A 25,019-nucleotide genomic window follows, 5' to 3' on the forward strand; every position below is an offset into this window, starting at 1 on the left:
AAGTTTCTAATTCTCTAACTTGATTATAATAGATCACGCTAATGTATAGTTCCTTAACTAAATCATTTACAATAAGTTCTTCAAAAAAGTGCAATTGGAATTTAGGTACATTAAAATAAAAGGGTCGTTGAGTTTTTCTTTATAATGTATTTGTCTTTTATTTCTATACTTAGAAATTCCATTTTTTTTAAATAACAAAAATGAGGAATATGAGGAGTTAGAGGATCCCCAAAAGTAATAATCTAAACATGCCACTCAGTAGTTGAAAGAACAGATAGATGCAAGACAGTTCACACTGGAAGTTAGACACAAGTAGCTGTACATGTCACAGCTGAAGTTGAAATGAGTACACAGAGCTTGAAGCATGCCAAATCACAACATAGCAGAGATAAGTTAAGCAAACAGAATTTTGAATGACTAAATAGAGCTGTTTACAATTCAGAAAAAGACATAATTATATTCTATATTGTTCAAGTAATGGTAGAGCTTAGGTCCTAAAATAGTGCCATCCTCTGCCACACCTGCTGGACATACAAGGGTTTCTATATCTACAAATAGAAGCCATGTGGTTTGTTGGGGTTCCTTCTCCCAGACTGATCAGTCTTCCCAGGCTACACAGAGAAACAAGCCCCAGGGATCACCTGCAAGTAAGGTAAATTGTTCACCTAGATGCAGAATGCTCCCAATCTTCTCTCTCCAGCAGATAAACACACTTTTAAAGTTAACTTTTCAATCTATTTGTTTGATCAGCATGTAGTAAAGGATTTTGTACCATCGTATATATATTCAAAATAAATACAGATGGTTGCTGGGATCATAAGCCACAATGATTCATTCGCTCACCCTTTGCACAATGCACATGATTCTGGGAACTTTGCTTCAGAAACATTCTGTACACAAAGGGCAATGTTCCGGGTGAATGACTGGTCAACAATAAGGCAGGCAGACACTAAAGTCTGAATGTTCACAATTGGCAATGCATGTAAACATTTGAACTTTATTAAAACAAAAAGTTAAAAAATAACATACAAAATTTCAGCTCGTGTTCTTGCTAGAATTAAGACAATTTACTTTCAACTTAACCAACACTTGCAGCGGTTGGCAGTTGGAATTAATAGATCTCAATTAAATATCAAAAACAGTGATTACAGCATACTTTTTAAATCAAATATTGAAAATGTTTAGTATCAGTTTAAATTCATTCGGAAAACAATTACGCTTTGCAGTGAAATTATAAATATTAATTTAGTTAATATTTTTCAGTGCATAGCAATAATTAACACCTTAAATGTATTTTGCCGCTAAAACAAAATACCATTTTTTGACGTGGAACCTTTGGATTGTATTCAATAACTGCTGATAATTGTTGTAAATGGGATGTAAACTGTTGGTAATCATTTAGCACAACTATTCCTTGTGAATGCTTTGATAATTTATTCAATGTTTAGCGAAATACAAATTAAATACATTATGGATTTTCTTGAAATGTTTTACATTCCAGGTAGCATCATTACTTCCTGACAGATCATTTAAAAAAATATTTAAATATAGAACCTGAAAAATTTGCAATACCCATTTAAAATATATTTTTTATCTAGTTACTCACCAAACTGTTTTTTATTACCTTACAAATAGAATAGTGTTAAACAGATCTGTTTGTCATTAATTCAATGTTTTATACAAATTGCTTTCCTATCTTCATGGCATAGTTTTCTGACACACTCTGTTTGATTTCTTCAAACAGAAATGTATGCTCAGATAATGAAAAAGCCCAGCACAAACATGCACTTCAATCACTTTAGGTAACTAGACCCCAACTTGAAAACTATTAGACATCATAACAAAAACCACCAGTGCAGTGCAGATGGTCTATAGGTGTATCAGTGACATACACTTTAATGTTCATGTCAACTGTAAAAATGAAGACCTTTCTCACTGCATATACCCCCACCCTACTCCCCGTCACCAATGAAACACCGTCAGTATTTAGTTGGACCTCTTTTGATATAATAGTACAGCACAACAGGCCCTTCAGCCCACAATATCTATGCTGAATACGATTCCAAGACAAACTCTTATCTGCCTGCACATAATCCATATCCCTCCATATCCACATGCTAAACGTCTCTTAAATGCCACGATCATATCTGCCTCACACACCTCCTCTGGCAGCATGTTCCTTGCACTCACTACCCACTGTGTTATAAATTTGCCCTGCACATCTCCTTTAAACTTTCTTTCTCTCACCTTAAACCTCTGCCCCTTTGTATTAGATTTTTCAATCCTGGGAAAAAGGTTCTGACCGTCTACCAAGTCCATGCCTTTCATAATTTTATATACTTCTATCAGGTCTCCACGCAATCTCTGGAGTTCCAGAGAAAAAAATCCAAGCCTGTCCGACCTCTCTCTGTAGCTAATACTCACTAATCCAGGCTAATACCCACTAATCATTTTGGTAAACCTCCTTTGCACCATTTTCAAAGCCTCCATGTCCTTCCTGTAATGAGCGACAGGAACTGCATGCAATACTCCAAATGTGGCCTAACCAAAGTCCTACAAACCTGCATCATGACTTTCTGACTCGTGCTCAATGCCCTGACCTAGGAAAGCTAGCATACCATATGTCTGCTTTACCACTCTATCTACTTGTGTTGCCACGTTCAGAGTTATGGAGTTAGACCCAATATTACTAAATAGCGATCCAATCTGTGAGCAACAGACTCTCCAATGAGAGTGGTGGAGAATCACTAACCACTTTGTAGTATCAGCCAATATCTTAAACAGGAAATAATTTTCCCACTTGGAACTAGGCTACAGTTCCTATTTATTCTAATTAATCTACTAATTACTTCACTATATATACAGATAATCATGCCTTTTGGGAAAACAACTTGAAATGATTGCCATTTGGATTCAAATATCGACAGCAGGTTGAAGACAAGACTGATGACATTATTAAATAAAACTGAGTACTTTTTGTGAGCCAGTGTTGCACAATAAAAAACCCCTGAATTTATTCAATGTAAAAATGCATTATAGTTAGAATAGACACAAACGGCTAAACAGCCTTACCCTGCGATTCCACACCCTGTTCTCTCTTGATTGCATCATTCTACTGTTTATCTTTTACATTGGGACGACGGATGGCACAATGGGCTAAGTGTTCGGCTGGCAACCGGAAGGTAGCCGGATCGAATCCCGCTTGGAGTGCATACTGTCGTTGTGTCCTTGGGCAAGACACTTCACCCACCTTTGCCTGTGTGTGAATGTGTGTGAGTGATTGGTGGTGGTCGGAGGGGCCGTAGGCGCAGATTGGCAGCCACGCTTCCGTCAGTCTGCCCCAGGGCAGCTGTGGCTACAGAAGTAGCTTACCACCCCCGAGTGTGACTGAGGAGTGAATGAATAATGCGATGTAAAGCGCCTTGAGTATTAGAAAGGCGCTATATAAATCCCATCCATTATTATTATTATTATTCATACATGAACTGTTAACATTTCCATTTCCCACAGAGATGTGAATTTGTTTCCTTTAACCCTGCTGCAGTTACCTCCAAGTGCCAGATGAGGAAAGTAAACAATTATACTTCTCCGTTCAATGGCGTAGGATAGACTTCCCCCCTCTCAACCCACTCCCAATATCAAAAATGTAGTTTACCTCAGATCTTTCCATCCCACCTACAGTCTACAAATCAGCTGGATTATTTCACAAAGCAGCACCTTGCAAATGCAAACCATTGCTCGTTCATGCATGGTTGGTATTCTCTACGTTAGATCTACAGCTCCAATCAATGAAGTAAACATTTGTTCCCACTGCAACCTTAGATTCACATCTTCTTCACACTAAATGCAGAGTCTCTTTAAGTCTCTGATGGAGTCACTATACAATCATACGAAAGGTAACTTGCTTCCTGAGGCTGGGCTGCATCACCATCATGTGCAAAAGTCAAATGCACACGTAGCTTTTAATTTGGGCTTGCTCAAACAAATAAGGAAATGTTGGATAGTTAATCCATCTTTCATTTTTGACCTTTACCGATTTGACAGACAAAGTAGACGTATAGCTGGTATGTGTTGGTGTTGATCAATCTCTGCTGCCCCTTTCCATCCCACTCTTCTTCATACACCAATGTGACGACATATCACAATTTTTCTACATACATTCCTGGAGTGAACTCCATAACTCCCACCCAACAGCACAGGAAGCTTCATCACAAAGATTGTAGCACTTTAAAGCGCATGGTGTTCACCAGCTCAAGGGCAGTAGACCAGGGTAATAAATGCCATTGAGGCCCATATTCTGAGGGGAGCTGGTTGAGGAAGTGGGGACATGACCACTTTCAGAGGATTGCTTCATAAATACCAAATAACATATTTTGCCCTCCTATTTTCAAATGACAAAGGATAACATTTTTAATACAGATTCGTCCATTTTACACAGCATGAAAATAAATGTCATTTGAAAAGTTTCAAAAATTCATAACTTCAAAAACTCCTATATAATTCTTTTTTTCAAGATATATGAAGTACAATTTTTGAAAACTTTTTCTTCTTCCCTCTTTCCCTTAGCCTCACCTCCCTGCCAGGTTCTGCATAACACCAAATTAATTTGCAGAACACAAAATAAAAAAACCTTATTATCGCGCAACATAAACAAAATTAACAACTATTCATTTAACCTTGATGGTTTAATGACATTCTTCTTGTGAAAGAGCAAGCATAAAAACAAATATAAATACAGGCAGAAAGTTGGCAAGCAACAACAAATTTTGAAATCAGGTTAACGGAATATTACACAATTAATTGTTGCCATTAAATTCTCGATCCTTTGAATGTCAATTTACAGACTGATTGTTCTAAAATAAAGTCAGAAGAATTATGCCCCTGCTAGAATTTTGCTTTCTGCAGATGTGTCAAACAAAATGAATATAAATTTGTTCCAGCAAAAAAATATTATGAACAATGAAACCATCCAGCCCGTCCTGATCAGCAAAATGATTCATCTATCAGCCACATCTCCCTGCAAAACATCTGGCTGAAACAGAATCATAGAGCTCACAATCTGGGCATGACCCAGGATGAGCTTCTGATCGCACAGCACTTCAAGATGGCGCCCAACCCAGGCTGCTCTTTCTGTGCCAGTCACAGAAGTAGATCTGCAAGCATACATTACAATCTTATTTAAAAAAGGATTGGACAGGCTAGATGCAGGAAGAATGTTCCCGATGTTGGGGGAGTCCAGAACCAGAGATCACAGTTTAAGAATAAGGGGTAGGCCATTTAGGACTGAGATGAGGAAAAACTTCTTCACCCAGAGAGTTGTGAATCTGTGGAATTCTCTGCCACAGAAGGCAGTGAAGGCTAATTCACTGGATGTTTTCAAGAGAGTTAGATTTAGCTCTTAGGGCTAAAGGAATCAAGGGATATGGGGAAAAAGCAGGAACGGGGTACTGATTTTAGATGAGTAGCCAGGATCATATTGAATGGTGGTGCTGGCTCGAAGGGCCGAATGGCCTACTCCTGCACTTTTTTTGGGCTATATTTTTCTATGTTTCTAATCGCTCCACTCTTTTAAATCTCTATTCCTAACTCTTCACCGTGAATGGCTTGATTGTAATCATGTAGTGTATTTCCGCTGACTGGTTAGCACACGACAAATAAATTAAACTAAACATCGGCAACATCACAAAAATCAGTGATGCAATATTATGCGACCTCCTTCAGGACAACCCTCAAAACCTATGCCTGACCAAGCTTGTAGCCCACTGCAAATAACGCCTCATTTGATTCAATGCTAGAATTCGTTTAATTGTATTTCCATAAAGGGTCTTATTAATATCTGACGGAGCTACAAAACAACCAGCAGTTGCAGCTCATGGGAAGATGCAAATCCAGCAACTGTGCACAATGATTTTTCCAAGAATAATCAGACTTTTAAATTTCCCAGTTTGTTTATGTAAGTGGAAACTACCTGGAGAATGATGTTTGTTCAAAAACTTGGATAATTGTTTACTGTCCATCAAAGTCAGGATAATGGATTAGTCGTTATAACTGAAGCTTTGATTAACTAACTGATCACTGTGGTTTATTCTGGAAATTGATGCATAAAATTGATTCGTTGAAACAACATATAGCAGTTTGTGAATGTATATGATTGGCTTTCTCACAGATGAGGAAGCCAGGGATCTACTTTGCAGAGCTTTCACTTTCCGCAATAGTTGTGGATCCAGCTGTCATAACACACAACGTGACCTTATTCACAATGTGTGCAATGCTGATAAGAAATGTCTTCAGATGAATTTTTAATACCCAAGTCATAATCAGCTTGAACATCACACGTCTTTAGCTTACAGTGCTACTCTAATGTCAAGAACAGAAGAATAACTTCAGAGTTTTAGAACATTCCAGCATAGAATAATGACGGGGAGTGCAGTCCGCAAGGAAGTTCGCAAGAACAGCATTCATGACATTATCTCATATTTTCTTATGTCACAGGAGGCTAATTTGGTCCATCTAGACTATGCCAATTATCAGAGCAATCCCATTCCCTCATCTATTCCCCAGTAACCCATTCTCTCTCTCGTGCCCATCAATTCCACCCACCTCTGCTGACATTGATTGATTACAAACCTAAACTGACACAAATATGCAGAAAATAAATTAAGACATTCGCAAGAGGTTGAGACATAAATCTGCATAAATCAGTCACTCCATGTTTCACCTTGAATCATGTATATGAAGATGAATCATCTTTTTCAATGTGCAAAAATCAATGAAGCAAGCATCCTGTAATTTACAGGTCACGTTTATGCAAAGACAAGAATGCAAATAAGAAATTGTTGATTACGATCAAGAATTACAAATGATTCTATTTTAAATTGTCTTCTGCCATACAGGGTTTATTGGCAGTGGGGTATATGGACTGATTGCATGCTTCTCAACATTTACAATTTAAATTATTCTATCCTGATTTTCAATTTGTTTGGACAATTAGCTTGCTTGCACCCATTCTCTAGAATCACTGGCCTTTTTTAATAAATGGAGCACAGCAGGGTAGTAGTGTCTATTTTGTTCACCATTCATCAATAGGATAAATTACAACTCTCAAATCGGAATATTAATCAATCTGCAAATATTACTTTTGAACACCAGTAATTGAAAAATATAAATAAATTAGTGATACCAGCACCAACTCCAGTTCAATTCAGGCTATGTACTATGAACATTATCATCCCGATGAGAGAGATGGTACATACTAACCACGAGGCGTCAGGGAGGCCTGTTTCTCCACTTCTGTTTGCTGCCTCAAGGTAGTTGGAATATTGTTGTGAATGCGCTTGTAATGGTTGTACACAGCGACCGAAAGCACTTTCTTAGCATAGGACTGACCAACTACATATTTGTCGAGATAACTGTATATCTGAAACAAAATTAGAATAAGACTTTGGTGAGGATACTTCAACGGCAATCAGACTTTTGAACATTTGGATTCACTGCAAAGCAATCATACAAGCAGGGATTATAATACACAAGTACCCACATAATACTAGAACTGAAGAAAACTCAATTATGTAATTGAATAAGGGATGCACTGAACATGAATAAATAATCATTCTTGGCAAATGCAAGTAAATTCAATGTCACAAGTAACAAATACGTCATAAGATTTATACATATAAACCATTTGAAGAATCAGCTAATCTAATCTATTTTAAAATCTAATCTATTTTAAAGTTAGTATTTATATAATTCATCAATTCAAAAATTACAAAAAATACTGCCTAGCACTTATATAATGCTGGCAGAAGCCAGGGAGCAATTTCCAACCTGCTCTGAAGAATTATACAAGGGTACATGGGTACATTTACCTTTTTAGGAGGTGGAGGTGGTTTCTGTTGAAAAGCGAGTTTCACAGCTTCAGCTGCTGATTCTGGTTCCTTATTTAAGCTCTTCTTGGAGTCAGCTTCAGACAGCACCACAAAAAAATGGTGGCATTTTTCACATTTCACAAAGCGAGTTGAAGCTGAGGATAAAATAATAAGACTTCCTAAAACATGGTTCCTCACTTCAACTTTGATGGTTAGCTTCAATCAGTGTACCAATAATACATGCTGAATCTTGGTAGATGTAGAACAAGCTAAACAATTATTATTTCAATATTTTCACAGCTAATTCTCCAAACTGGCAGATCATCAATGTTAACAAATGCCTGTCCGCTTTATGATGGCAAGTTGCTTTTCAGTTGAAGAAGTGACATGGCAGGAACAATATCATAAGCAGACTCATACAGGTATAAATCCCTCCTTTGCCAATAACTGTGATGCAACAGTGCAGGTTAAGATGTATCCTCCTAACACGATGCAAATTCCCTCCTTTTCAGTTATATCACAAAACTAATAGGGCAATACTGTGCAATTAATAACTCCACCACATGAACGGCAGTGTTTTACATCTCAAATAATTAAAAACATATTTCATCTTTTATAAAAATAGGATAAACTCTGGCACTGGTCAGCCACATTTTGAGTATTGTGAGCAGTGGAAAGTGTCAGAACCAGCACCAATCTTACTCTGAAAATGAGGTGCCAAAGTAGTGAACACAGGACAGCGTATATGCTGAACAACGGGTAAGCGAGCTAAGCATTCATTGTGATTGTTCTTGAGCAGTCTAACATCAAGGAGCTGGCGGCCTCTTGCTGGGGATCGACCTCGGAGCTCCAACCGCAAGCGCCTGCGGACCTAACATCGTGGAGCTCGCGGTCCCTTGGTTAGGGACCAACTTCGGGAGCTCCAACCGCGGGAGCTTCAACCGCCCCGATCTCGGGAGCTTCGATTGTCGGCTGCGAGAGCTTCGATTGCCCCAACTGCAGATGGTTCAACTGCCCCGACCGAAGGAGAAAATGAGGAAAAATATAAGACTTTATTGCCTTCCATCACAGTGAGGAATGTGGTGGAGCCGCTGTGGTGGATGTTTATGTTAAATTTTATGTATTTGTGTGTCTTGTTGCTATTTTTGGTATGACTATGGCAAATCAAATTCTTTGTATGTTGCAAAACTTACTTGGCTAATAAAATTTATGATTATGATTATGAGATTACATCCCATCCATTGTACTGAACACTAGTGCTCCAGAGCTAGTCACACCTCCACCCGAGCTGCTCAAGAACAATCACATGCATTGAATTGACAATGTGGAACGTCTCACAGATATACCCTGTTCATGAAGTGCAAGAAAATCCAATCCAACTAATTACTGTGTAATCACTCTGTTCTCCAATCAGCCTCGGTTTCCATGTTGTAGAACGCACCCTGAACAGAAGCTGTATTAGTGACTCCCCCCCCACCCCCCGTCAAAGTGTTTTACAAACTATTTATGGCCTTTTTCCGTTTCAGATGAACAGAAATGTTAATACGGGGGAAATAATTTACTCCAAGCCTTCGGTTGAAGGTGTTCCTAACCACTACAAATTCAGATTTGAAGTATTGGCTAAATTCAGCTTTCTAACTTTAAAATAATGTAGAAATATTTGATCCTCTCTTTTAGAAGATGACAACCGAGTTTACAATCATCTCCCATCTTTCAGTCCCGAGGTAGGGAAAATGTAAACGACTCATTTCCTCTACAGATGCTGCCTGACCCACTGAGTTCCTCCAGTCGTTTTCTACTCCTGGAACTTTGAGAACCTCCTGATGTGATGTGTGGGAAGAGAAGTGGTTACTGTAGCTGTACTGGCGCAGTTCAGCGAGATAAAAGTAAATCTAAAGCATTGAACTGGAAAACCAAGGACAAGCAATGAAAAAGTTCACAAGGAGGAATATACATACCACTGTGAAAGGAATAGATCACAAGAACAGTTCTTAATGACCATCTTGGAATTTTGCAGTGCACCAGGAAAGACAAAAACGTGACAGGACTGAAGCAAGATCTATGAGATGGATGAGCATGGATGTACCATTAAAGATGATGAATTAAGATTTTGAAATAGAAAGGAAGACAAAATGTAAATGCTGGATTTGACTTTGTATGGATCTATGCCTTGTAGTGGCATTGATCTTGAAAGAGAAGAGAATTATTTAAAAACAGAAGTTTCAAGAGAGCTAGATAGGGCTCTTAAAGATAGCGGAGTCAGGGGATATGGGAAGGCAGGAACGGGGTACTGATTGGGGATGATCAGCCATGATCACATTGAATGGCGGTGCTAGCTCGAAGGGCCAAATGGCCTACTCCTGCACCTATTGTCTATTGAAGGAAACATGAAAAATATTTGTGGAATTAAGAACATTTAGCAGCAATGGAAACAGATGCATTGGTAGTGGTGGTGGTGAGAAATTCCTGTCCACACCCAAGCAACAGAGCAAGCCATTGAGGGATCTTTCCAAATAAAGTGGTAGAAAAGTATCTAAAGATAAAGTGAGGCGAACGTATTACTTACAAACAAAGGTCTCCACGTGAGTGCATGGGTCTCCACACTTTGGGCAGCGCAGCTGGTTTCCACCTTTTCCTGAACTGCCTGAACCAGAAGATCGCCTGCTGCCCCCGTCACTGACAGACTTCTGTAATGTGTCAGGTTCAATATTAGGGATTGGAAAGTCTACATTAAATATCCATCTCCCCATTTAGAAACTTTGGGTAAAGATCATAAATTTTATATATGTAAATAAACAGCACTATAGTAAAGCCCAGGTATAAAGTTCACATGAAAATGCTACTTTATACAAACACTGTCGTTATAATTCTACAAAACAGTACTAAGAATATTTGTTGACATAGCACTATTAATAGAGTAAAAAAAATATCAGCGCTACTGGAGTGGAGATATTAAGTAGTAGGGCCAAAACCTTTGTTAAAGAGGTAGGTTTTAAGGAACATCTTAAAGGGACAGTGATGTTTAGAAAGTGTTGAGCCTTGACAGCTTGAAGCATTGCTACAAGTGGTGAAGTAACTAAATTCAGAGTTAGAATTAGAGGAGATCATATATCTCAAATGGTTATAAACCTGGGGTGATTTTAGAGATATGAAGGGAGAAAACAATAGATGAATTTTAAAGTGCAAGGATTCTAAAATCAAAGAGTTGTATCTCTGGTAGCCAATTTAGGTCAGTATAACATGGTAATTGGTGAGCTGGACATGGTGCAAGTTAGGTCACTAACAGCAGCGTTTTGAGAGATTGGAACTTTATACTGAGCAGCAAGGCATTTGAATCTCAAGACATTCAGGTTTCTTAGTCACCTAGAATCGTACCTTGTTGCTATCTCCAGATGTATCTTTACCTCCATCTTTTGAAGCAAGCACAGTAGCTGTCTCATGAAATGCTCTCTTAAAAACTTTTCTTCCACCCTGTGTTTCAAAGCCATTCAAGTTTCCCAAGAATGGGAAATGGAACCGCATGGACGCAAATCCTGAAATAGAAAGGTTTCATTTTGCAGCTGCATAAATTATGTTTCCTAATTCCATTTTATTTTCCCCCTCACTCAACTGGTCATGTGGTTAGCACCATCAGATGAACAGATAAAAAATGGGCAGCTAGCCCTGCAAATGGCACAGTAATTATAGGTCCACCACCGATTTTCCGTCATCTGATTCGTTCGGCGCCTCCTTTAATCCGAACAAAATTACAAGAGCGCACTCGAAATCCCCCCTGGAAGTTCCCTCTAAAATGTGGCGCCTAGTCCCGGTGAGGCGGCTGATCTCAACCTCATCGGGACTTCCACGACCGATTGGTGGGTCACATTTCCCGGCTGCAGTCAGGGTTCTGGAACTCTGGCTTGGCCGGAGCCGGCAGATTCGTTTCCATAGCTGACTTCTGTGGCCGACTTTATGGGTTGGTTTCTCGGCCCCTCAGGCCGTGACCTCGGTTGGTCTGACAATACAGATATTACAGCAAGGCTCTGGAACCAAGGCTGCTGGAAAATTGGTGGTAGACCTGTATTGCACTAAAACCTTTACTGTTAGTGTATCTTGATCTTCTGTACCCCACCAAAATCAAAAATTCTACAAAATTAAGCAATCCTTGTGAAACAGTTGATGAGCTGGACTTTAACTGCACATGGTGGAAAGCTAATGCAAATCTGAAAATATATCTAGGAAAGGTGCCCCAACCGTAGAAGACACAATGAGAATATTGTAGAAACAAGGGACTGCAGATGGTGATAAACAAAGTGCTGTAGTAACTCGGTGGATCTGAAGGCATCCCTGGGGGATCATGGATAAGTGGCGCTTTGGGTCTGGGCTCTTTTTCAGACTTATGAAGGAGAAAAGGGGGAGGGGAGGGGTGGAGAAAGGAGAGGTTGTCAACCTATTAAGTTTGTCTTGCTACACGGAAGATTCACCTTGCAGTACCTTAACTACTGCGTCCCAATGGGAAATATTGAAGAATTGTCTGGCCATAATAAGGCAAACTGCTATGTTTGCCTTATTATGGCCATGATCATAGTGAATGGCGGTGCAGGCTCGAAGGGCCGAATGGCCTTCTCCTGCACCTATGTTTCTATGTTTTGTCTGTATGAGCTTGTGTCTTGGTTTAGTGAGGCATTTGGAAAGGTGCTGCATACTAGGCTGGTCCAAAAGGTTAAGGCACATGGGACACAGGGCAAGCTGGCTAATTCAATCTAAAATCAGCTTGATGATAGGAGGCAAAGGAGCGCAGTGGAAGGATGTGTTTCTGATTGGAAATCCTCAATTAGTGATGTATCGTCAGGATCAGTGGTGCAACCTTTAACGTTTGTATTAATGACTTATATTAATGACTTCGACATGAATATAGGAAGGATGGTAGGTAAGTTTGTAAATGACACAAAAGTTGGTGGTGCTGTGCATAGCAAGGAAGGTTATCAGATTAGATAGAAAGTTGGGCAAAGTTTTGGCACATGGAATTGAATCCCGACAAAAAGTGGTGAATTTTGGAAAGTCAAATCGGGGTGGGAGAAAATCATTAAACAGTAGGGCACCGAGATATGTTGATGAACAGAGTGACCTAGTGCCAAATCCATAATTGCTGAAAGAGGCAACAAAGGTGGCTAAGGAGGATGAATTATACGACTTTACAACACATTGGTTAGGCCATACTCCAATGGAGTATGGTGTGCAGTTCTGGTCGCCACACTATAGGAGTGATCTGATTGCTTTGAAAAGGGTGTAGAGGATATTCCACTCCCTTGACTGGAGAACCAAGAGGTTTCCTGATACAAGTATAAACAAATTATGAGAGGCATAGGTAGGGTAGATAATCAAAATATTATTTCCCATGGTAAAAGTATCCAAAACATTGTTTTAAGGTGAGAGGTAGGAGATTAAAGGGGATCAAGGGGTAAGATTTTACAGAGTGGTTGGTATCTGGAATGCGCTGTCGGAGGAGGTGGTTAAATCAGATACATTTACTATGTTTAAGTGATATTGAAACCAACACTTCCTTAGGCAAAACTTAGATGGATACAATTGTAATGAAGGCAACCGCTTAACGCAGATGGGCAAAGGTCGACATGGTGAGCCGAAGAACCGTTGCTGTGCTTGGTGACTTTATTAATCTATCTGTTCTAAAGTTATGAATGTTGGTATTAGTATAACCTTAGACATCCACATACCCATTTCCATTTTCAATGAAAAGGCAGATTTCAAAATTTATTGTAAACACTGTTGTAATTTCTACATTGTGAAACCAAAATGTATTAAAAAAAGACATTTATTAAAATCGGACAAAGTGCACTTTAACCGCATGTGATTTTTTTTTCCTATTACAAATCTCAAATTGTGGAGTACAGAGGCAAATAAATAAATGATTGGTCTTTGTCCCAAACACTATGGAGGGCACTGTACCTATTCGGCACTGCATCATATACGTGACACAATAATACACTATGTAATTGCATTGTTCCCTTAAAAAAAAAACCGAGAGCTCACCCTGCAAAACAACAGTCTTCAGTGAAAGCAGTATAAAGTGATAAAGAGACTTACATTTATACTCAAGGTATCTTATCAAGGTATCTTAGAATGTTTTTCAAATAATTAAGGAACTTTGGACGCAGTAATTATTAAAATGAAGAAATTGCTGCGGCCAAATTACACGTAACAAACGTGAATTAAACGATAAGCGCGTCAGTTTTGAGCACTGAATGAGGGCTGATCTACTTGCAATGTGAGATTTTCCACGTCCACCCGACAGAGAAGATAAGGGCCCATCTGACACTCCGTTGGACATTGTGTGGGACTGTCAGTGTAAATTAAGTGGAATCTGAATCGGAAACTTTGGGCACAACCCGGGATCGATATCGTCAACACTCGTGCGATTAGCAGGTGTCCCCCCCCTCCCCCCTGATGTTGTGGTCCCGACGGCCTGTGTGCGCTGGAATCCCAGTGTGATCTTACCCAGACCCGAGGCGGCTGCGGACGAGCGCAGGAGCCGAGCAGCCGACGAGCAGGAACACATCACCACAATGCAGGACATTGGTGTCCGGGGCCTCCCCCTTGGGGCCGGCGCTCCTCCCACCGGCGAGGGGCTTTTCTCCTACGTCCGGGCCGAGGCTCTCTTCTCCTCGGGGCCGAGGGCCGTCAACAACAGGCCGGGTACGGGTCAGCTCCACGGCGATGACTCCTGGATGAGGAGCTGGTGTGGCGGTGGCGGTGGCGGGCTGGTGGCGACACGGAGGCCGGAGCTGAGGGGACGGGACCGGGGCGCGGGCCCGACACGGACACGGGAGCTGAGGGCGCGGGCCCGACACGGACACGGACACGGACACGGACACGGGAGCTGAGGGCGCGGGCCCGACACGGACACGGACACGGACACGGACACGGGAGCTGAGGGCGCGGGCCCGACACGGACACGGACACGGGAGCTGCGGGAGCGCGGACGACGCCGGATCGGCGACGCTGACGCACGGTCACAGCCGGAAGCGCCGCGGCTAGTCCTTCCGGCCGACACGGTGAGGGAGGGAGGGAGGGAGGAATGAAGGATGAAGGAATCGGAGTGAGGGAGCTGACAGTGAGAGATGAGTAAAGGTACTTCAAGCCATAGCCACTCACCATAGGTTGATGCCATTCCCTATGTGTGACATTACGCCACACATGAGGCTAAAGGCAGAGTATCCTATCCCTTGATGAGTTTGCACTCTGTTGCTGACGCAAAGACAGGCTTGAAATGGATATCTGGACAATAATCCTCCTGTATAAAGAACTTTATGCTGGATATGAAACTGCCACTGAATCAGCGACACTGAATCAAACCATAGCGGCCACCATGTTTAAACCCGAATGCTATGGGGACCTGGCCTGACGTTTACATCCACTCAGCTTCAGGCTCGGGTAGCCAGTTCCTCGAAGGAACTCTTCGTATCTCATGGAAAATCTGATGTTTGATCTACTTTTGTAGCCATGGCATTATGTGACTGATCCAAGTGTCTTTCTTATCAATGACGAAACCTAGAACCCAGAGGACATAGGTTTAAGTTGAGCGAGAACCTGAGGAGCAACTTTTTCACACAGAATGGGGTAGGTATATGGAACGAGCTGCCGGAGGAGGTAGTTGAGGCAGATACTATCACAATGTTTAAAAAAAAACATCTGGAAAGGTATATGGATGGGAGAGATTTTAAGTGATATGAGCCAAAAGCATGCAGGTGGAACATGATAGGGTGCATTCACCCTATCAATTCCCCTCGTGGTTTTAAACGTCTCCATAAGATTATCCCCTACCCCTGCACTCCAAGCAATAACATTCCAGGTTGTCCAAACTCTATAGTTTAGACTCTCAATTGGACTGCTGCCAAATAATTATAGCATTCCATGCCTGGATTCGTCAGGTTGTAAATACTTGAGATTTTAAGACAATAGACAATACACAATAGGTGCAGGGGTGGGCCATTCGAGCCAGCACCGCCATTCAATGTGATCATGGCTGATCATCCCCAATCAGTACCCCATTCCTGTCTTCTCCCCATATCCCCTGACTTCGTTATTTTTAAGAGCCCTATCTAGTTCTCTCTTGAAAGTATCCAAAAAACTGGCCTCCACCGCCTTCTGAGGCAGAGAATTCCACAGACTCTGTGAGGAAAAGTGTTTCCTCGTCTCCGTTCTAAATGGCTTACCCCTTATTCTTAAACTGTGGCCCCTGGTTCTGGACTCCTCCAACATCGGGAACATGTTTCCTGCCTCTAGCATGTCCAAACCCTTAATAATCATATGTTTCAATAAGATTCCCTCTCATCCTTCTAAACGCCAGAGTATACAAGCCCAGCTACTCCATTCTCTCAGCATATGACAGTCCCGCCATCCCAGGAATTAACCTTGTAAACCTACGCTGCACTCCCTCAATAGCAAGAATGTCCTTCCTCAAATTAGGGGACCAAAACTGCACACAATACACCAGGTGTGGTCTCACTAGGGCCCTACACAACTGCAGAAGGACCTCTTTGCTCCAATACTCCACTCTTGTTATAAAGGCCAACATGCCATTCACTTTCATCACTGCTTGCTGTACCTACATGCTTACTTTCATTGATTGATGAACAAGGACCCCCAGATCCCCTTGTACTTCCCCTTTTCCCAACTTGACACCATTTAGATAGTAATCTGCCTTCCTGTTTTTGCTACCAAAGTGGATAACCTCACATTTATCCACATTAAACTGCATCTGCCCACTCACCCAACCTGTCCAAGTCACCCTGCATTCTCATAGCATCATCCTCACAGTTCATGCTGCCACCCAGCTTTGTGTCATCTGCAAAATTGCTAATGTTACTTTGAATCCCTTCATCTAAATCATTGATGTATATCGTAAATAGCTGCGGTCCCAGCACCGAGCCTTGCGGTACCCCACTAATCACTGCCTGCCATTCTGAAAGGGACCCGTTAATTCCTACTCTTTGTTTCCTGTCTGCCAACCAATTTTCTGTCCATGGCAGCACTCTACCCCCAATACCATGTGCCCTAATTTTGCCCACTAATCTCCTATGTGGGACCTTATCAAATGCTTTCTGATAGTCCATGTACAATACATTTACTGGCTCTCCCTTGTCCATTTTCCTAGTTACATCCTCAAAAAATTCCAGCAGATTAGTCAAGCATGATTTCCCCTTAGTAAATCCATGCGGACTCGGACTGATCCTGTTACTGCTATCCAAATGTGCCGCTATTTCATCTTTTATAATTGACTCCAGCATTAAAAGTTGAAAAAAAAATGATATGGCACTTTTATCACAATACAATTTTTTTCCTCTGTTTTTCTTTATGTACGTGATTTGGCATTGACAATATTCTAATCTGGACTCTGCATGTATTGTTAATAATTTTTCAGTCTTGTGGAGGAGATAACATGGTGTTTACTGGTTAACCCATGTCCCAGATCCCCGCAGAGAGAGCCTCATTGGTAATCACAGCAACTTCCAGTACCATAACCTGGAGCAGTGGTTCCCAACCTTTCTCATCCCCTTTGCCCCTGGCAATAATAGCACATAACAATGTTATTTCACTTAACTATGAACAGATGAACAGATACCGGTATACCAGAACCAAGCACAGTCAGTCAATGAGAAAAAATATGTACAAATCCAGAATCAACAAATTTACCCCCTGGGAATAAATTTACCCCAGGTTGGGAACCTTTGATCTAGAGGTTGTTTGTGAACAACTGTCCCTGAATATCTCCCACACTATATTGTGTGAGAGATATTGTACGCGCACAGTTGTTGATTGAATACTATTTCAAAATGGGGGATGATTTTGCCATGAACACTTAATGTAAGGGATTATTGAGCCATTCTTGCTGGGGAAGTTCCTGCAATCCTTGCCTGTGTTTGACATATCTTTAGATGACGTGGCCAGGATGCAGAGTATCTATCTGCTAATCTAAAGCATCCTGAACTGTAGCTGCAGGCCTTGACACTGAAAAGTCCTGGCAGGGCCCAGCCTCCAGTGAGATAGACTGTAAAACCTTCATGTAATTTGAAAGTTAAAATTTAAATTAATTTGTTAAAATTAAATATTGTTAAAAAGTAACAAAGAGTCTTTAGATTTTACACCTGATGATGCAAATCACACTGTTTTGGACATTTTACAACAAAGGAGGCAATTTGGCCAATCACCACACCCAGTGGATTAAAATTCCCATCAGTTATATTCCCTCTCCATATTTCCATGTACGCCCCCAGTTTATTCTCTTGAAACTCTTCTTTTCTACTTACCAACAATGAAGTTAATTTACAATAACCATTTAACCTACTAGCACATCTTTGGGATGTGGGGGAAAATGTACAAATGAAACTAAGCTCTTTGGATTTTCCTTATTATTATTTGCCAGGGGTATCCCCTGCCTCCATTTTACTCTTCTGATTTATTTCTTAAGTATGCTCCTCAATTCCAAAAACTCCTCTTACGATACACATGATCACAGGAAAAGGCAAAGATCCTATAGCGAGCTATAGGATTTTTGGGAAAAGGTGCCTATAGTGCGGGAGTGGCCTCCACGAGATTACGTGCCCATCACCTCAGTCACGTGCGTCATACCCACACAGGGAGCCCTGGTCACATGCCCCGCCCTCGTCACGTGCAGGGGGGGGGGGGGGAAGGGGGGGGGTTGTCGGGCCGCGGCTCCGCTCAGACCGCGATGGAGAAGGAGGAGGTGACGCTAGAGGAGCCGCAGGAAACCCGGACCGGAGACGGTCCCGAGCCCGCGGAGAAGCAGGAACCCGACAAAACGTAATGCCCACCGCGACTCAGTGCTCAGGTGTTGCCGGCCGCGGTTATATCGGGGGCGAAGTGAAGAGCGCGGCCTGTGGTTCAGGCTCCTGGGCCCTGCCGAGCTCCCCCCACCCCTCACCCGGCCGGTTCCCTTTCTCCCCTTCACTCCGCAGCTGCAAACTGTATTTGGTTATACCTATAAAATGTATTCATTCTCTTGGGAGTAAACTGAAACTGTGTGTGAAAGTGGGCTCTGAAACTTGGATTTAGGCTCTTAAACGTTGATTAATTACGGGACACTAAACGCTAATTATGGGATCAAACATCCCTCAGCCAGGATCCAAATGTTTATTTTTAAATCTTTGTTATTATTATTTTATCGGTATATTAGATTTATGTGGAACGCTAAAACAAATTGCAGTTCTTATGTGATTAAATAGATGATAAAGTTGTCCACTTGTGCTGGGTAACGTTTTTGCGTTTAAATCATTCACAATTGTAGGAGAATGGTGGCCGATTTATTATATGAATGGTGGTCGATTAGGAAAGGGGGAGATGCAACGAGACCTGGGTGTCATGGTACACCGGTCATTAAAAGTAGGCATGCAGGTGCAGCAGGCAGTGAAGAAGGCGAATGGTATATTAGCATTCATAGCAAAAGGATTTGAGTATAGGAGCAGGGAGGTTCTACTGCAGTTGTACAGGGTCTTGGTGAGACCACACCTGGAGTATTGCGTACAGTTTTGGTCTCCTAATCTGAGGAAAGACATTCTTGCCATAGAGGGAGTACAGAGAAGGTTCACCAGACTGATTCCTGGGATGTTAGGACTTTCATATGAAGAAAGACTGGATAGACTCGGTTTGTACTCGCTAGAATTTAGAAGATTGAGGGGGGATCTTATAGAAACTTACAAAATTCTTAAGGGGTTGGACAGGCTAGATGCAGGAAGATTGTTTCCGATGTTGGGGAAGTCCAGAACAAGGGGTCACAGTTTAAGGATAAGGGGGAAATCTTTTAGGACCGAGATGAGGAAAACATTTTTCACACAGAGAGTGGTGAATCTCTGGAATTCTCTGCCGCAGAAGGTAGTTGAGGCCAGTTCGTTGGCTATATTTAAGAGGGAGTTAGATGTGGCCCTTGTGGCTAAAGGGATCTGGGGGTATGGAGAGAAGGCAGGTACAGGATACTGAGTTGGATGATCAGCCATGATCATATTGAATGGCGGTGCAGTCTCGAAGGGCCGAATGGCCTACTCCTGCACCTATTTTCTATGTTAACATTTTCCCACTGTTCGTTTATGTTATTTTTTTTTCATTGTATTTGAGTTCATTTTGATTCTGTTTCCTTATTGTAAACATTTTTAAACTGCGAGGGTACGTTGAATTAACTCGTGTACATTTATCTACATTTACTCATTTTTTGTTCGACAATGGGTTGGAATTTGTAATTCTCTTTCAGACTTATTTTGGATAGTCCATAACTATTTGTGAAAATTAAGTTATTAATTCAAAAGGGGATTGGAAATAAGCAAATGTAAGCAGTCATTAACATAAACTTAGCTGTTCCTGTGCATTAACATTAAATTATCGAATCTGAATACTGTTTTTAGTTGTCATTTTCCTTACAACTTTTTCCGTAACTTTTATGTATGAAGATTTTAATCTGATTTTCCCTTTTTGTATTTGTAATGGCAATCCGCATTTCACTACACCAATTGGTGCATGTGACAAATAAAGAACCTTTGAAAGAACCTTTGTATTTTAGCTCTTTACAAAAGTTTTCAATTTTCTGATATGTTCAACAACTTTTTTGCAGGGTTAACTTTTTCTATGATTGGAGCTTCTATCAACGGGCATTATTTTGGTTACTTGATCTTTGCTAATTATTCAAGAACTGCTTGCAGTGTGGGGATCGCTGGTCGATGCATACTCGGTGGGCCGAAGGGCCTGTTTCCACGCTGTATCATTAAATTAAACCTTAAATGTTCTGTATTGTAATAGTGCAACCACCCTTTCTGTTGCACAGTCAGTATCTCATGGGGTCATAGGATACTGATACAGGCCCTTCATCCCAACATGTCCATGCTGACCATCTACGCTTGTTTGCATTTGGTCCATATCCCTCTAACCCTTTTCTATCCATACACCTGTCCAAAAACCTTTTAAATGTTGTTATAGTATGTTCCTCAACTACCTCCTCTTGCAGCTCATTCCTTGTACTCACAATTTTAAGTTAGAAAGTTGCCCTTTGGGTTTGTATTACAACTTATCACTCTTGCCTTAAAGCAATGACCTCTGGTTCTTGATTCCCCACTCTAGATACAAGACTGCATTTACCCATGTAGCGAATACCTTCTTAACCACTCTATCTACTTTTGACACAATTTTCAGGGAACTATGTACTTCTTACTCTATGATCCCTCTGCTCTGCAACATCCCCTGGGGCCCTGCCATTCACAATGAAGGTCTTGCACTGCTCAATCTCTTGGGTTCTTTTTACTGCTGGATACACAGCACATCTGTTGGGAAGGGTACATTGCCAACTAGTATTACATTCAAGTTAGACGTGTGCAAGTTACTTATTTCTCATAATAAATAAATTATACAGTTCCTGTTAACTCTTTATTCCGAGGGAAGAAGTCTAAATTGTTCAGACTGTAATGTGACCCTCTTCTGGTCCAAGGAAGATGATAAGCAGGTGGGTACAACCCAAGGCACATGGCAGGGGAAAGGGAAGAAATGGAAAATTGTTTGCAAGGCGATATTTAATGAAGGAGATAAGTTGTCTCAACAGGTCAATAGCATCTGTGGAAACAATTAACTTGGCCATTTTGTTGGTTTAAGGGTATCTTCATTGTTCACTGATAGTAGATGACAATTATAAATAAGCCATGTGGGAAAATCCATCCATGTATTGAACATTTTTGAGCAAAGTTTAACTTTGTAAAATGTTGTTTCCACCATTAATTCCTATTTAAACCTTCATGTTGTAAGTTGGTTATGTTTGGACAGGTGTGCTTTTTGAGAACATTTGAGTATTTTGTTTGACAGTATATTTTTCTTTAACAATAGTGAAGAAGATGAACCTTCCAAAGATGAAACGTCAAGTTTGAAGGACAAATCCAACAGATTTCATCCATATTCAAAAGACAAGACGACAAATGATGACAAGAAGGTTTATAACCGTAACCGAGTTTTCATTAACAACATCCCGTTTGATACAAAGTGGCAGTTCATTAAAGACCTGATACGAAAGGAAGGTAACTTAATGGGAGCAGTTTCTCCGGAGAATAATCATGCTTTCCAGATGTTAATAACTTCTTGGACTGTGGGGTTTAGCTTTTTTCAGTTAACTGATGGGGTATTAATAATTGAAAACAACAACAAAAAAGCTAGCATGGTTAAAATTAAAGTAACATTCTAAATACACAATATAAACGCAGTGAAACTATACGGGAATTAGACCATAGAATGGCAATATATGAGGCAACTATGCTATCATAAAACTGATCTTTGGCTTCAAAACAAGTAAAATATTTTATTGCACTTAATTTGTAAGAATAAGATCAACCGTGCATAAAATACAAATTGTCCTATACTTGGGAGAAATGAGAGAAGCTGTTTTAAGAGCTCCATGTGTGTGCTTCATGTGCTTTAGTTCCAATATCCTGTACTGCACAAGCAGAAATACTTTGAAGCTTTTGTGAATTGTATTGTTATAGTCCAACCACAGAGTTATCGCTGCTATTTCGATGATGACACTTGCGCACAAACAAATTTCAAAAAACGATTCCACCCCCTGAATCCTGGGAGACTACAACATAAGGCATTTGTAGCATAAACTGTACCTCTAGGATTGAAATACTAACTGAGCTGTTTCTCACTAAAATCAGTTGTTGAGATAGCTTTTTTGTAAACTATTCTGGAAATCTGTGTTCAATGCATTTGAAGTTATGTCCAAGGCTTCCAGTCCCAGTTCATGTGGTGATCTTTGCAAAAGATAATTTGTGTTTTTAAAAAAAAAAGGTGAAAAGTGAAAAAAAAGTAAGTGGAGTAAAGGCAGAATGGCCTGTTCTGGTGCTCACATTTGTTAACCACTGTTGACCATTTGCTGAACATTTATAATGTTCATGGGTACATGTCATGGAATTGTTAGGGCAGCACAAACCTGAAAATTCCCAGCTCTCCGGCTGGGAAGTCTGCCTGCTGAGTCTGAGTTTGCGCTGAACATCCTCTATGGTGCAGAATGCCATGCCAATCAACTGGTACCGATGTTCTCTGTGCTGACCACTTCTGATGCCATTCTTGTAGAAATGTAATGGTCTGAGGGCAGGTGGCTGGAGATCTTGGGAGCGAAAGATCTTTAGTTTAGAGATGCAGCGTGGAAACTGGCCATTCAGCACACAGAGCCCGCCCCGACCAGTGATCACCTGTACATTAGTTCTATCCTACACACCAGGAACAATTTGCAGAAGCCAATTAACATACAAACCTGTACGTCTTTGGAATGTGGGAAGAACAGGAGAACAGAGAGCATCCAGAGAACAGGAGCTCTACGATCTTAGTGATTTATTATTTCAACTTTCATAGTTTCTAATATTTTTTGTCAAAGGAAAATGTTGTGACTTTCTATTTCATCAGTTTGGTTTAGTAGCTGCTCTTTCCTATCTTCTGCCTGTGAACCTTACTCAATTTAATTGGTTCTCGTATGGTTCCATCAGCAACCGCTGACTGTCTTGTAGAAAGGATAGTAGCAAAGTTCTATTCAAAATAACAAAACTAGCTGCTATCCATGTAATTCCTTTTCATATTTTTCCAATTTTGAAAGGATTTTATTAGCATGTCTAACTTTCATATCTCCATATCAAGAACACTCTGAGATTACAGTTAAGGCTCATTCAATGTTTGGTTACCTTCCTTTAAAATCCTAGTATAGAAACCATATAATCTTGGGATTTTCCATCCCTTTAATGCTTGCTTATTTCCTTCAAATTTCTGTCCATGAAACATCAGTTTTGTTTTCAAGTGTACTGTAAATAACCATGAAAAAATGTTTTTTTTCATTTAACAATACTGTCATTGGGATTCATTTTATTGGTTTTCATAATGTATTTTTATAAGTCATTGCAAAGCATTTTTTATTGACTATGGCATCCCTTGCAAATTTATTTTCATTCATCCTTTTTGTCAGCAGCAATGCCAACTTTTTTTGCCTAAATATATTCGCCTGCATTATGATTGTATCCTGCTCTTTGCCCTAGGCCTTTAGGTCATTGCTCAACCTCCATCACTTCAGGAAAAACAAACTTGGTGTACACAATCTGTTCTCTAAGTCCCCAAAACCAGGCAACATCTTGATAAATCTCTTCTGCAGACTTTCCAGCACAGCTGTATTTTTCCTGTAGTAAAGTGACCAAAACTGCATACAGTACTACCAAGTGCAGTCTAACCAGCATTTTCTAAAGTTGCAACTTAACATCCCATTATTTGTATTTATGCCCCAACCTACAAAAGCAAACGTGTTGATAAAATGTGTGCAGGCATTGGCTGAGCACCTTATGAAAGCATGGCATAAAGCTCTTAAGGGACAGTGTTTCTGGTATTCCCCCTTGCAGAATAACAGTTTTAATTTATTGTTGTGTTGAACTATGTAGTGTCAATATGTGTAAGGTAGGTGATCTAATGTTATAAAAAATACCTAATGGCTTGCTGTACACAAGAATTGTTCTGTTCAATGATACATTTTAAAATAACATAATTACGAATGAGAATGTTTTTAAGTTTTCAATGCTTCAATATATACAGTGCAAACTTATTTTGTGTGGTTGAATGACCAAGAGCAATCTGAGACTGATTAGCAGAGCTGTGTAAGAAATCCTGAGACCAAGCATCAGCAAAAATGCCTTCCTAATAAGGATTTGTCTTGTATAGCAGTCACTTGTATAATTTGGGGGTTAGTTCAGGCCTGGATTGATTATTGAAGTTCTATAATTGATGGTTGAGCATTGTAACTTCTATATATGTTGAATGTTAAATTTCCTTATTGTGCAAATGGTTTTCTAGGCTTTTTATGGTGTAAGGAAATTGTAACTGGAAGAGAAAATGTAGAAAATTACTGATTCTTGCCTATGTCATACGGGAAAACTGGAAGTTGTTTTACTTCCTCCCAACGTTTTTGATCAAGTTAGACTTTGGTTCCAAGTTTTTCTTTTTAACACCTGTATTACTGAGCCAATAATGAGCTTATACTGAATTGTGCTGAGAACATTGTCTGTAACCTTGATTTCTGCAATTGTTGTAAGGTGACATACAGTTTAACTGTGAAGTTCAATGTCTTGGATTTTGATTTTA

General features: G+C 40.4%; 2 protein-coding genes across 11 annotated transcripts in view; one reads left to right on the top strand and one right to left on the bottom strand.

Annotated features, from left to right (window-relative positions):
* The window catches only part of clpx (caseinolytic mitochondrial matrix peptidase chaperone subunit X), a 38,362-nt gene extending 23,473 nt beyond the window's left edge, over positions 1-14,889 (bottom strand). Inside the window, exons 1-5 of one of the 2 annotated variants that reach the window (XM_033050391.1) lie at positions 14,361-14,889; positions 11,241-11,398; positions 10,432-10,552; positions 7,866-8,020; positions 7,258-7,417 (exon numbers count right to left, since the gene is read on the bottom strand). In XM_033050391.1, coding sequence (XP_032906282.1) covers positions 7,258-7,417; positions 7,866-8,020; positions 10,432-10,552; positions 11,241-11,398; positions 14,361-14,439 — 673 coding nt within the window. In that variant the 5' untranslated portion in view covers positions 14,440-14,889. The remainder of the gene's footprint in view (positions 1-7,257; positions 7,418-7,865; positions 8,021-10,431; positions 10,553-11,240; positions 11,399-14,360) is intronic. The other variant, XM_033050392.1, reaches the window with a different exon arrangement.
* A 3,637-nt stretch (positions 14,890-18,526) lies between these two features.
* LOC116991621 (myelin expression factor 2-like) overlaps positions 18,527-25,019 on the top strand; it is a 29,458-nt gene continuing 22,965 nt past the window's right edge. For all 9 annotated transcript variants that reach the window (XM_033050372.1, XM_033050375.1, XM_033050374.1 and 6 more), the window contains exons 1-2: positions 18,527-18,686; positions 21,741-21,928. In XM_033050372.1, coding sequence (XP_032906263.1) covers positions 18,595-18,686; positions 21,741-21,928 — 280 coding nt within the window. In that variant the 5' untranslated portion in view covers positions 18,527-18,594. The remainder of the gene's footprint in view (positions 18,687-21,740; positions 21,929-25,019) is intronic.

This window comes from Amblyraja radiata, chromosome 34, assembly GCF_010909765.2.
Source record: "Amblyraja radiata isolate CabotCenter1 chromosome 34, sAmbRad1.1.pri, whole genome shotgun sequence".
Lineage (NCBI taxonomy): Eukaryota > Metazoa > Chordata > Chondrichthyes > Rajiformes > Rajidae > Amblyraja > Amblyraja radiata.